The sequence below is a fragment of the Neoarius graeffei genome, chromosome 3 (genome assembly GCF_027579695.1).
Source record: "Neoarius graeffei isolate fNeoGra1 chromosome 3, fNeoGra1.pri, whole genome shotgun sequence".
Taxonomy (NCBI): Eukaryota; Metazoa; Chordata; class Actinopteri; order Siluriformes; family Ariidae; genus Neoarius; species Neoarius graeffei.
The window spans coordinates 61,686,422-61,700,791 of NC_083571.1; the positions used below are offsets into that span (position 1 = coordinate 61,686,422).

At 42.5% G+C, this 14,370-nt stretch overlaps 1 protein-coding gene across 1 annotated transcript in view; it reads right to left on the minus strand.

The window, feature by feature from the left end:
• Positions 1–14,370, minus strand: part of rbpms (RNA binding protein, mRNA processing factor) — a 76,376-nt gene that overhangs the window by 43,261 nt on the left and 18,745 nt on the right. The window contains exon 2 of the mRNA XM_060917073.1: positions 11,011–11,088. Coding sequence (XP_060773056.1) covers positions 11,011–11,088 — 78 coding nt within the window. The remainder of the gene's footprint in view (positions 1–11,010; positions 11,089–14,370) is intronic.

The following is a 14,370-nucleotide window of genomic DNA, read 5'->3' on the forward strand; positions in this document are numbered from 1 at the left end:
AGGAGCACTGATTTGATGGACTTCACCTTGAACTTCATGAAGTGAATTATAGGATGGACATGATCATGAACTTCATAGAGCAAAGTATGATGTGGAAAAAAGTGCTATTGAAGTTTTTCCCTTGTTTCTTTTTCAATATATTATGCCTCAAAGACAACATATAGTTGTCTCATTTTTTGCTGGTAGGGATTTTTTGTGGGTGACACGGTGGTGTAGTGGTTAGCACGGTCACCTCACAGCAAGAAGGTCCGGGTTCGAGCCCCGTGGCCGGCGAGGGCCTTTCTGTGGAGTTTGCTGTTCTCCCCATGTCCGCGTGGGTTTCCTCTGGGTGCTCCGGTTTCCCCCACAGTCCAAAGACATGCAGGTTAGGTTAACTGGTGACTCTAAATTGACCGTAGGTGTGAATGAGAGTGTGAATGGTTGTCTGTGTCTGTGTGTCGGCCCTGTGATGACCTGGCGACTTGTCCAGGGTGTACCCCGCCTTTCGCCTGTAGTCAGCTGGGATAGGCTCCAGCTTGCCTGCAACCCTGTAGAACAGGATAAGCAGCTGCAGATAATGGATAGATACAGCCCCGCCTAGCAGTATTGGCACCCCTTAATTTTATTCACAACTTTTGTAATATCTCCAGAAATGAATGGAAATGGACACAATTTGTAATACCAAGATCTTTTAATTGAAGGTCCAAAGGAACTGAAAAGTTGTTTTCGTTCAAAATAGGCATTTTAATTTCTAAGACAACAAAAAACAGAAATACAGCAGGTGCAGGAACATTGGCACCCCTCCTTAGTATTTGGTTGCACACCCTTTGGCAGCGATGACGGCCTCCAAACGTTTCCTGTAGCCATCAATGAGCTTCTTGCATTTGTCTTGTGGTATTTTCTCCCCCTCTTCCTTCGCTATGCGCTCTAGGTCTTGGATATTTGAAGGATTCCTTCTGCCAATGGCAGATTTCAACTCCCCCCAAAGATTCTCAATTGGATTAAGGTCAGGACTCATTGCTGGCCATTTCAAAACAGTCCATTTTTTCTTTTCTAATCATTTTTGTGTGTTTTTAGATGTGTGTGTTTGGGGTCTTTGTCCTGCTGGAGTACCCAAGATCTTCGCCTCAAACCAAGCTTTCTTACACTGGGCAGGACATATTGCTCCAAAATCTGTTGATAATCTTCAGATTTCATAATCCCTATGACACGGGTAAGGCCTCCAGTTCCAGATGCAGCAAAGCAGCCCCACAGCATTATTGATCCTCCACCATGCTTGATTGTTGGTAGGGTGTTCTTTTCTTTGAATGCTTCATTGCAGCGCCTGTAAACATACTGCCTGTGAGAATTCCCAAAAAGCTCTACTTTTGTCTCATCTGTCCACAGGACATTTTCCCAGAAGGACTGTGGCTTGTCCAGGTTCTCTTTCGCAAACTCCAGACGCTCCTTTTTGTGTCTTTTTTTCAATAATGGGGACTTCCTTGGCCTCCGCCCATGTAGCGCTGTTGTGTTGAGTGTGCGCCTTATGGTGCTTCTTGAAACAGTTACCCCAGACTGTTCCAGGTGGGCCTGCAGGTCCGTAGATGTTAACTGAGGTGATTCTGCCACCAATCGCACCAACCTTCGACGACTTCTATCAGTGATTTTTCTCTTACCCCCACGCCTTGACAGTTCCATGCTTCAAATATTTCTTAACATTACGCACTGTTGACACAGGGATACCAAGCTCTTTGGAGATGGCTTTATATCCTTTGGAGCTCTTGTGTTTGTCAACAACTGCATTTCTTGTTTCTTCAGACAGCTCTTTTGTCTTCACCATTATGAAAAAGGGACTGAGTGAAACAGTTGGTTTTTCAAAACACAAATCTCATCATTCATTGGCCATTTCATGTCACATGGGCACAGACAGGTCTTCACAGGTGATTTCCATTTGTAATTTACCATAGGTGAGTCAAATTAGGTTTAGTTAGGTTAGGTTTTAGGACTAACAGCAAAGGGTGCCAATACTAGTGATACAGCAAGATTTACCTTTTTCATTTTTTTTCACTCTAATTGTTTATTTTTTTTTATTTTGTTGATACTTTGCTCTTTTATATTAACCACGAGCTATCTGTAGAAAAATTCTGCATCACTACATCACTTTTGTTCAGGAGATGCTTAACTTTAAGTACATAAACTTCAAGGGTGCCAATACTACTAGGCGGCACTGTAGATAGATGGATGGATGGATTTTTGTCTTCACCAAGGGTTTTTGTGAGGGCTTATAAAGCTGGACTCCAAAATGGGTTGACAGGTATGCATATTTACAGACAAAAGTAAAAATCTTTATCCATTATTGAAACAATGCAAAGCATCATGTTGTGCTGTGAGTTGAGCCGTGAGTTGAGCCATTTTAAACAAAGATTTTAGAGCGCGCAGCCACACACACTTTCTGTAGATCATGTGAAAATAAATATATTTATTTTGCATCGCGAGGTCTCATGTCTGATCCAGTTTCTGTCAGTGACAGAGGAAGCACACTTTGCATTTTCTCTGCAGAAATAGTCTAGTTCCAGCTTATGCTTTCTTTTTAGCATCAGTGTGGCATTTACAGTATATGCTACACAATGAGGCATACCTATTTAAAAACTGACAAATTCAGTAAAAATACATGTAAAACTAGTAAAATTATGATATAAACAGAGAATATAAACAGCTGAGTTGCTCCAAGTGACCACTAACTGAGGTCATCGCGTACGTCTACCACAGGAAGCCCATCCGGTCTCCAAAAATGAAAGTTTGATTTTTGAAATTTACAACTAATTTGAGGTATTATCTAGAAATTGAGAGAAGGGTGTCTGATGGCCAAGCAAAAAACTGCTAGGGGGGGTCCAGGGGCATGTTGCCCCAGGAAAATTTGAAATATTGAAGCAAATTTGGGGCCCTCTGGTGCAATCTTGGCATGAAAAAGCAGTTAGGAAAAGCTCTTAAAATAAGGTCTTTTAGGTAGTGAATTTCTGAAAAAGGAATCAGTTGTCAACTCAAATCATTTCAAGAAAATTCTTTATTTTATGCCATTTTATCACACATGTAGCCTTTGTGCCGAATTTTGCAATGCTCAGTCCTGATTAGCATGGTGTGGTAAATTAGCAATGGCTTTCCTAACCACAGAAGCTAACCTTTACATGTACATATTGAGCGTATGCAAACATTAGACAGGGTTCTCTAGAAAATCTGAAGTAGCCAGCTTTATTAAAAAATAAATAAATAAATAAATAAATAAATTAGATAGATAGATAGATAGATAGATAGATAGATAGATAGATAGATAGATAGATAGATAGATAGATAGATAGATAGATAGATAGATAGAGTAGGGAGCTAATGCTAATATGCTAATGCTAGGTGGGGTCTAGGGGCATGCCCCCCAGAAAATTTCGAAATTTACATGCCTTCTGGTGGCTTCTGGTGCATTTTCAGCCAATAAATTACTAATCATTTCCCTGTAAAATACTTGCAAAATACGTATGAACTTTCCCTCCAGATGTCTGTGTGCTTGGCTTTCTCAGTTATCTTCTGTAGTCTGCTGCCTGGCTCTGTAACATAACTACTTACGCTATGGCATGGTCACATGGTCCAGCTCAGCCAATCAAAGTATGAGAATCGATCAACAAATATGGTGCCGCTTCTGGTCATGACCCAAATCGAAAACAATTTTATGGTGAAATAATTGGATTTGCAGCAAATTATGGGCAGCGGAGACTATATAATTCACTTGAACATTGAAAGGCAAGGTTTTTAATTTTTTTTTCTGGGCTCGAGTAGCCAGTGCAGACTGTCTGTGCAGCTGGAGAAACCCCAGTCGCTGGCACTTCTGGACATCTTTGATTAGAAATTTCACACACGTCTCAGAGCTTTCACACACGCCTACAGCTGAACCTGGCTGTAGTATGAAACAAGGAGTGTGGTTGGTTGCTGGCCAATGGGAGCGTGCGATCAGTTCTGAGCTAGGGATGGTGAAAACTAAAAAAAATCTTGACCGACCACCGAGCCTCATTAGCCGGTTAAAGTCGGTTAACCTATGAGTTTAAACAGGGATGCAAACGGCGCGCCTTTTTCACGGCTCGTGCAGATCCGTTTTTTTTTTGGGGGGGGGGGGGGGGGGGGGGGGGCGTTGGAGTGTCTGAATAATTTCATCAGAGTAAATTCTGAATTAAAATTACTACATAAGCAAATGCCGTTACAGTCCATGAAAAAGCCGTGAAAAAGTCGGCATCTGCGCCTTTAGTTTGTGTGGAGAGATATGATCTGCAATAACGTGCATTGTTGGCTACAGACCGAAACATACTTTCAGAATGCACTGGCCAAGGCAGGACTAAACTCCATGTGCCTTCTAATAATAATTAAAAAAAAAAAAAAAACAGAATAGTCATTTGTAAGCTAAAAAGCCTGTCTCTACACTTTTTTTTTTTCACAGAGTGGCAGCGGGAGGGCGGGACATGACTGAATGGGTGTTTCTGATTTGTCAGCTGTCTTTAACTGGGGCAGGAGGGCGGGACATGACTGAATGGGTGTTTCTGATTTGTCAGCTGTCGTCCTTACACCGCATGGCATGCCCCAAGCGTTTACAACACAGAATTCCAGGTTCTCTGCTCCAAAATCGGCAGCTTCAAAACAATTTTTTTTTTAACCGACAACCAAAAAAAAATTAACCGGTTGACATTGATTCGGTCAACCACCGGTCAAACGGTCATCGGTTAACATCCCTATTCTGAGCAGCAAATCACATCCTGCTTCAGAAATAAGGGCGAGCAAACATTGTACCGGAAAAACATGCATGTGTGATGCAGATTTATTGTGTTGTTAGGGGTCCCCACTCGTCCAATGGCATTCATTTTGATCTGCCAGTGCACCTAACGTTGCTTGTTTTTATTTCATCATAATTTTCTTTAATAGGAATTTTGAAGCTCGTCGTTGCAGAAAATTACCCGTTGACTTCTAGTACTGGCTGTCGAAAAGACGGGTCAATGGGTCTCTAGATAACACATGCCTCTTTTCCACCAAATCAGTTCCAGGGCTGGTGCTGGTTCACAACTCGTTCAACCTGCGAGCCAGCTGAGAACCAGTTTGCTTTTCCATAGCTTGCGGTGCTAAGGGGAGACACATCATTACGTCGCTGTATATGTCAGTTACGTCGCTGTATACAGTATGTCATTACGTCGCTGTATATGTCAGTTACGTCGCTGTATACGTCATTACGTCGCTGTATACGTCAGTTACGTCGCTACGTTTGCATAAACCTTGGCGCGAATATCGAAGCAAAAACAACACGGAAGAAGCAGCAGCAACAACAATAATTAAAGCCGCAAGCGGCCTCGACGGGCCCTCGCGCCAGCGGCCAAGGGGGGCGGGGGCATGCGTCCCTGCGAAAAACCTTCCACAGCTTCTGCGGCAAGAGACATTACTCCCACAATGGCGACAAAGCACAGAATTGGACACATAGCAACAATAGGGTCTCGCACTTCATGCGTTGTCGACCATGGCAAGCGCCTCAATAAGGGTCTTGAAAAGAGTTTGCTTGCCAAGTTTGACAAATCAGAAGCTGCAATATCATTTTTGCCATAATCAGCACCCCCAGGGGCGAAAGTGCACAAAATTTGGCGTACATGTCAGGTGAGCTATGAAGAGTTTGCGTATGAAGTTTGATGACAATTGAGTAAATAGAAGATGAGATATAGATTTTTGAAGAATAAATTTTTTGGTTTTTCCCATGTCAGTAGGTGGCGCTATGCTGTACATGAGCGATTATGAGTTGGAAAAATAAGTGTCTACAACCGCAACGTACAATCACAAGGTAGTGGTGTGAAGGAAAAGCATTATGGAATTATTTACCAAAAACCCGTTTTGGAGCAATTGCGTGGGCCAAAAACAGCGCCCCCCATGGACGAAAATTCCCAAAATGTGGTATACATGACATGGGAGGTAGTATGAGGGTGGCCGTGAAGTTTGACCAAATTTGAGGAAAGATTGGATTTTTTGCCCAAAAATAGCGCCCCCAGTGGCGAAACATCACAGAAATTGGGTAACATGTCAGAAGCCCAATGAGTGATTTGCGTGTGAAGTATGAGCAGTGTTGAGCAATTAGAAGATTTGTTATGAATTTTTAAGCATGTAAAATTCTGCATTGAAAAATGATTGACGTATAACTTCTGAACGGTTAACGCTACGTGAAACGTATTTAGCAACTTTTGTCAGCCATGTCTGTAGATGATGTGTATCAATTTTGGTGACGTTCCTATGAACGGTCTAGGAGGAGTTGCGCCGTCTTCGTGGCCATGCATTTCGCACAAAAGTGAAATTACCTCACTTCCTGTAGGGCGTGGCTAATGCATTGGCATTACATTTTTGTCCGGCTTGGTGAGAAACATATGCGTACCAAAGGGCATGCCACTACTACAAACTACATGGCAACCAGGCACCTTAATGCGAGAGGCAAAAATCACAACACGTGAGGGGGCGCTATAGAGGCCCTGAGGCCCGCCTGGATCTGGGCTTCGGGTTCTCAGTAGTGGTGGCAGTCTAAGAAAAAGGAGCCAAATTTCGAGCGTTGTCGACCATGGCAAGCGCCCCAAAAAGGGTCTTGTAAAGAGTTTGCTTGCCAAGGTTGACAAAGCAGAAGCTGCAATATCATTTCTGCCATAACCAGCACCCCCAGGGGCAAAAGTGCACAAAATTTGGCGTATGTGTCAGGTGAGCCATGAAGAGTTTGCGTATGAAGTGTGATGAAAATTGAGTAAATAGAAGATGAGATATAGATTTTTGAAGAATAAATTTTTTGGTTTTTCCCATGTCAGTAGGTGGCGCTATGCTGTACATGAGCGATTATGAGTTGGAAAAATAAGTGTCTACAACAGCAACGTACTTTCACAAGGTAGTGGTGTGAAGGAAAAGCATTATGGAATTATTAACCAAAAACCCATTTTGGAGAAATTGCGTTGGCCAAAAACAGCACCCTCCATGGACGAAAATTCCCAAAATGTGGTATACATGACATGGGAGGTAGTAAGAGGGTGGCCGTGAAGTTTGACCAAATTTGAGGAAAGATTGGATTTTTTGCCCAAAAATAGCGCCCCCAGTGGCGAAATATCACAGAAATTGGGTAACATGTCAGAAGCCCAATGAGTGATTAGCGTGTGAAGTATGAGCAGTTTTGAGCAATTAGCAGATTTGTTATGAATTTTTTAGCATGTAAAATTTTGAAGTGAAAATTGATTGACGTATAACTTCTGAACGGTTTATCCTACGTGAAACGTATTTAGTAACTTTTGTCAGCCATGTCTGTAGATGATGTGTATCAATTTTGGTGACAGTCCTATGAACGGTCTAGGAGGAGTTGCGCCGTCTTCGTGGCCATGCATTTCGCACAAAAGTGAAATTACCTCACTTCCTCTTGGGCGTGGCTAATGCATTGGCATTACATTTTTGTCCGGCTTAGTGAGATACATATGCGTACCAAATGGCATGCCAGTACTACAAACTATATGGCAACCAGGCACCTTAATGCGGGAGGGCAAAATCACAACGACTTAGGGGGCGCTATAGAGGCCCTGAGCCCCGGCCAAGTGTGGGCTTCTGGTTCTGAGTAGCGGTGGCAATTCTCGGAAGTGGTGCCAAATTTCGTGCGTTTTCGCCCATGGCAAGTGCCCCGAAAATGGCCCAACAGCGGAGAAAAATAAAGAAGAAGAAGAAGACGGAAGAATAATTAAAGCCGCAAGCGGCCTCGACGGGCCCTCGCGCCAGCGGCCAAGGGGGGCGGGGGCATGCGTCCCCGCGAAATACCTTCCACAGCTTCTTCGGCAAGAGACATTACTCCCGCAATGGCGACAAAGCACAGAATTGGACACATGGCAACGATAGGGTCTCGCACTGAACGGTGCTCGGGCCTTAATAATAATAGCGCCCCAATAAGGGTCTTGTAAAGAGTTTGCTTGCCAAGTTTGACAAATCAGAAGCTGCAATATCATTTCTGCCATAACCAGCACCCCCAGGGGCGAATGTGCACAAAATTTGGCACACATGTCAGGTGAGCTATGAAGAGTTTGCGTATGAAGTTTGATGACAATTGAGTAAATAGAAGATGAGATATAGATTTTTGAAGAATAAAATTTTTGGTTTTTCCCATGTCAGTAGGTGGCGCTATGCCGTACATGAGTGAGTATGAGATGGAGAAATAAGTGTCTACAACAGCAACGCACTAGCACAAGGTAGTGGTGTGAAGGAAAAGCATTATGGAATTATTTACCAAAAGCCCGTTTTGGAGCAAATGCGTCGGCAAAAAACAGTGCCACCCATGGACGAAAATTCCCAAAAGGTGGTATACATGACATGGGAGGTAGTAAGAGGGTGGCCGGGAAGTGTGACCAAATTTGAGGAAAGATTGGAATTTTAGCCCAAAAATAGCGCCCCCAGTGGCGAAATATCACAGAAAGTGGGTAACATGTCAGAAGCCCAATGAGTGATCTGCGTGTGAAGTATGAGCAGTTTTGAGCAAGTAGAAGATTTGTTATGAATTTTTAAGCAAGTAAAATGTAGCATTGAAAATTGATTGACGTATAACTTCTGAACGGTTTATGCTACGTGAAACCTATTTAGGAACTTTTGTCAGCCATGTCTGTAGATGATGTGTATCAATTTTGGTGACATGCCTATGAACGGTCTAGGAGGAGTTGCGCCGTCTCCGTGGCCATGCACTTCGCACAAAAGTGAAATTACCTCACTTCCTGTTGGGCGTGGCAAATGCATTGGCATTACATTTTTGTCCGGCTTAGTGAGATACATATGCGTACCAAATGGCATGCCACTACTACAAACTACATGGCAACCAGGCACCTTAATGCGGGAGGCCAAAATCACAACGAGTTAGGGGGCGCTGTAGAGGCCCTGAGGCCCGCCTGGATCTGGGCTTCTGGTTCTCAGTAGCGGTGGCAGTCTAAGAAAAAGGAGCCAAATTGCGTGCGTTGTCGACCATGACAAGCGCCCCAAAAAGGGTCTTGTAAAGAGTTTGCTTGCCAAGTTTGACAAATCAGAAGCTGCAATATCATTTTTGCCATAACCAGCACCCCCAGGGGCGAAAGTGCACAAAATTTGGCGGAGACGTCAGGTGAGCTATGAAGAGTTTGCGTATGAAGTTTGATGACAATTGAGTAAACAGAAGATGTGATATAGATTTTTGAAGAATAAATTTTTTGGTTTTTCCCATGTCAGTAGGTGGCGCTATGCTGTACATGAGCGATTATGAGTTGGAAAAATAGGTGTCTACAACAGCAACGTACTATCACAAGGAAGTGGTGTGAAGGAAAAGCATTATGGAATTATTTACCAAAAACCCGTTTTGGAGCAATAGCATCGGCCGAAAACAGCGCCCCCCATGGACGAAAATTTCCAAAATGTGGTATACATGACATGGGAGGTAGAAAGAGGGTGGCCGTGAAGTTTGACCAAATTTGAGGAAAGATTGGAATTTTTGCCCAAAAATAGCGCCCCCAGTGGCGAAATATCACAGAAATTGGGTAACATGTCAGAAGCCCAATGACTGATTTGGGTGTGAAGTATGAGCAGTTTTGAGCAATCAGAAGATTTGTTATGAATTTTTAAGCATGTAAAATTTTGCATCGAAAATTGATTGACGTATAACTTCTGAACGGTTAATCCTACGTGAAACGTATTTAGTAACTTTTGTCAGCCATGTCTGTAGACGATGTGTATCAATTTTGGTGACATTCCTATGAACGGTCTAGGAGGAGTTGTGCCGTCTTCGTGGCCATGCATTTCGCACAAAAGTGAAATTACCTCACTTCCTGTTGGGCGTGGCTAATTCATTGGCATTACATTTTTGTCCGGCTTAGTGAGATACATATGTGTACCAAATGGCATGCCACTACTACAAACTATATGGCAACCAGGCACCTTAATGCGGGAGGCCAAAATCACAACGACTTAGGGGGCGCTATGGAGGCCCTGAGCCCCGGCCAAGTTTGGGCTTCTGGTTCTGAGTAGCGGTGGCAATTCTCGGAACTGGTGCCAAATTTCGTGCGTTTTCGCCCATGGCAAGCGCCCCGAAAATGGCCCAACAGCGGAGAAAAATAAAGAAGAAGAAGAAGACGGAAGAAGAAGAAGAAGAAGAAGAAGAAGACGGAAGAATAATAATAGTGAACTCTTACAAGAACAATAGGGCCTTCGCCCATAGGGCTCGGGCCCTAATAATAGTGAACTCTTACAAGAACAATAGGGCCTTCGCCCATAGGGCTCGGGCCCTAACAATGGATGACTTTGCGTTTGTACAGCTGCTGCTTCTCGTCGCTTAAAAACAGCGATCTTTCGTGGTCTTGTTATTGTTGTTGGTCTTAACAACTCCGCCCCCCCCCCCCCCGCTGACATAAGCGGTTCTTTCCTCTGGCCCAGCAGAGAGTTGGTGCTAGCCTGGAACCGGTTTTTCTGGCCCCAGAGCCAGTTCTTTGTCAGTGGAAACAGAAAACCCGGTTCCAAACCAAGCACTGGCCCCGAACCAGCCCTGGAACTGCTTTGGTGGAAAAGGGGCATCAGAGGACTAATTTTACATAAAATAAGAAGTTTGAAAATCAATCCACTGGAGGATCCCTTTAAGGCTTTCTGTCTTGGAATCAACGGATTAAAAATATAGAAAGATTACCATTTTGTGTTGTACTGATAGCAGTGTACCCAAAAAAACCCCTGTACTCCAATACATTTTTCATAAATCCTAAATGCTGTGTCAAGATGTTTTTAGGACATAATCATACTTTTGCCCTGAAATATTTACCAAAGAGTTACCATATGAAGCAAACTATAACAGGAAGTACAAGATGTAAATGTCACGATTCTGTTGATATATTTAAGCTTATTGAATAGTGAAAACTTATTCACTAACTGTCAGCATCTCAGAAATTACATTTAAAATGACTAGCATGAGGTTAAGGTTGGGACTGTTGTTTTCCTCTGTGCTTGGTTTGGATTCTTGGTGTTTGAGTAACTCACCTTAAATGGCCTGAACAGCAAGTAAAGCTCACGGGGTTTGATGTCCAATGGCAAACCGCTGACAAACAGAGTCCGAACCTGTGTAGTGGAGATGGAGAACGGTTATCACAGATGATTCTTTTTTTTTTTAGCAGTCGGTTTAACAACATTCTGCAACAAGAGTGCTCCGAGAGCAAAATATCTCCCGCTGGCAACTACGCCATAACTCTGGTAAAATGCAAATAAATTGAACGAAATTGTAACATGCGTATTACTGACATATAACAAAGAATCCTGCCAAGTTTCGTGAAATTCCTCCAAAAATTGAGAGGAGTTGATTTCAGAAAGCAAGCACACCTTGATGAAATTGCCAAAGTATAAGTTTGTTAATAATCAAGGACATAACTCTGGTAAAATTTGCCCAAATTAAAAGAAATTTCAATCTGCGTATAACCGTCATATAACAAAGCCATTTGCCAAGTTTGGTGAAATTCCTCCACAAATTGCGAGTTGATTTCAGAAGAACGTACACCGTCGTGAAATTGTCAAAGTACAAGTTATTTAATCAAGGGTCAAAACTCTGGTAAAATTTTCACAAATGAAATTAAATCGCAATATGCGTATTACTGTCATATAACAAGGCCTTTTGCCAAGCTTTGAGAAGTTTGTCAAAAATTGTGGGAGGAGTTGATGTCAGAAGGCAAGCACACCTTCATGAAACTGTGAAAGTACAGGCTTGTTAATCAAGGGCCACAACTCTGGTAAAATGCGACTGAATTGAACAAAATTACAATAGGTGCTCTAACCACATATAACAATGTCTCGTCAAGTTGTGTGAAGTTCCTCCAAAAATTGTGAGAGGAGTTGATTTCAGAAGGGGAGTACCCTTCCCAGGACGGACATCACCACGACATAAACCCCCTTCGGGCCTTTCAGCCGGCAGGGGATAAAAACCCATAACACAACATGACGGGCTCACTTTCTGCAGCTGGATCGATTCAGAACTGGACGCAGGCTGGTTTTGTTGGCCGTCACCTCTGTGTTATTGATCAAATCTGCCTAAACAACCCACACCAGGAGGGTACACACGCCAGGATTCGATTTACTGCATACAACATGTGAAAGGATGCACATGTAATACAACTTTGGCCTTCAGTAAGGAGTTTTAGCATTCCAGTCATTTTTAATAGATAAATAAAGTGCCAATTCAAGTGTTGAGAAGAGGTGGGTCTTCTAAGGTTTTTTTTTTTTAAAAAGACAGCTAGTGATTCAGGTGGTTGGACAGCCAGGGAGAGATCGTTCAACCACTTGAATGCCAGGACAGAGGACTGTCTTGATGCAGGTCTTCCTTGTACCGTGAAAGACAGTGTGTACACTCAAGTCGTGCTGGAGTAGGCACTTCAGTAATACCACATTGATGCCCCAAAATCGGGTGACGCATCTTACGCATTGAAACTGGCGCGCTGTTCGCGCTGCATGGATTTTGACAGGGCTTGCATTTCCATTCATAAAAACTATGCAAATTTATCTGGAGTACACGTGACCCAATTTTTCAACTAACCACAGTGGGGGGTTCCGGAAACTGTCTAATTCGAACAGTTAGTTTTCCTGATACTGATATCTGCAGATTTTTTTTTAATTTCTCCCCAGAAATTTGCTTTTTAAATGTTATTCTACTAGATCATAAGGCGGCATAGATACACTTGGGGATGAGGAAGTGACAGGCTTGATGGAGCTCAGACCTTGGTGTTGGGAGAAGGGGGTGGGGATTTGACAACACGGAGGAGGAATTTTGGTTTCACTTTGGATAAGAAAAGTACCAAAGTCTAGCTTAGAATCAAAGAGGCAGCTGTTATTGCGTATGTTATTTAACCTCTTGAGGGCAAAACAGACAAATCTTAAAAACTCATGCACTGATTTAAGTTTTAAATTAACATGTGGCATCAAATGGACAATCTTTTGCGAGAAGCTACACATTTTCTATAAACATTCTTTGAACTGAGCAGATCATCACAGGTCTATTCAGCGATCGACACGCCACTCTGAGTCCAATCCAAGTAAAGACCTGAGTGAGATCAGCTGCCAGTTACGCATCAAAACAAACAGAGATAACCTAGCAACTGGAGGCTCTGATTAATCTGGCCAGTTTAGAAGCTCTCACTTGTATCATCTCATCTCTCTTTTCTGAATCTGAGATAGGGAATCTATCAGTTAGTTCCAGGAGGGGGTTTAGCACTTGGCTGGACAGCTGTGAAATCACAACTTTGGTAAACACAAGAGCTGTTTTTACAAGGAGCAGGATAAGAGAGCGGTTATGAAAGGTTTACTGATACACAAGAAGACAAAAAGGTCATAACGAATGACGCCATTTTTACAATACTGAACATGTTTGGGATCAAAATAAACCAAAGTTACTTTTTTACACTATCGAAACGTCAAGATGTCAATCATGCATGCTTTGACTGGTTATTAGTGTTTAGCTTCTCAGTACAACTTTAGCATTAGTAACAAAGCTATTCAGTTCTTGGTAAAAAAAAAAAAAGAAAAAAAAAGTTTTTCCCTCCAGATCATCACTAAATTCAGTCATTTTTATTATTCTAATCTGAGTTATTGAATGTTCGTGATGAACAAGACTGTTATTGTGTATTCTGACAGATTTAGCCATTGTTTAAAAAAAAAATACTTGGGATTCAGTTGGGACTGAAGTCCATCACTTCAGTCATTTTTACGAACTGCATGTGCACATGTCTGGAAAGATCAGGCTGCATTTTGCCTTCTAGGGAAGGACCAGTAGAAATTATATAATTATCAATCATAATGGCTCCAGATGTTCTCCAGCAGCATTACTTAAAGAATAGAGAGCATGTCTGGAAATCTAATCCTGTCCAAATAGTACTTTAGATTCTGAAATCCCGCTCATATCAACGTTTGACAACTGTGAGCTAGTTATGGAAGAGCTAGCTGGCTGGCTAATTAGGAAATGTGGAACATTTGGAGAACATGGGGAAGTGTTCAGATGATTTATCATCCAAATTATTGAAAGATCCTGGCATTTTAGTGATTTTAATTTTTAATCTCCCCCTCTCTTTCTCTCGCTCTCCCTCACACACACACACACACACACACACACACACACACACACACACACACACACTTGGAATTAATTGTTTACTTCAGTATATAAAGGTATGTGTAGTGAACCAGAGACTGAGCCAACACTTCTTTTTAGTTTTCTCCTTGGCTGGACACACACACACACAAAATGGGACAAGCTCACCTGTTCAACACACTCCTGAATCTCAGCTGAGGAGTGAGGAGTGTCTCATGCCTTACTTTACTCAGTCTTTCTTTCTTTCTCTCCCTCATGACTCATGACCATAA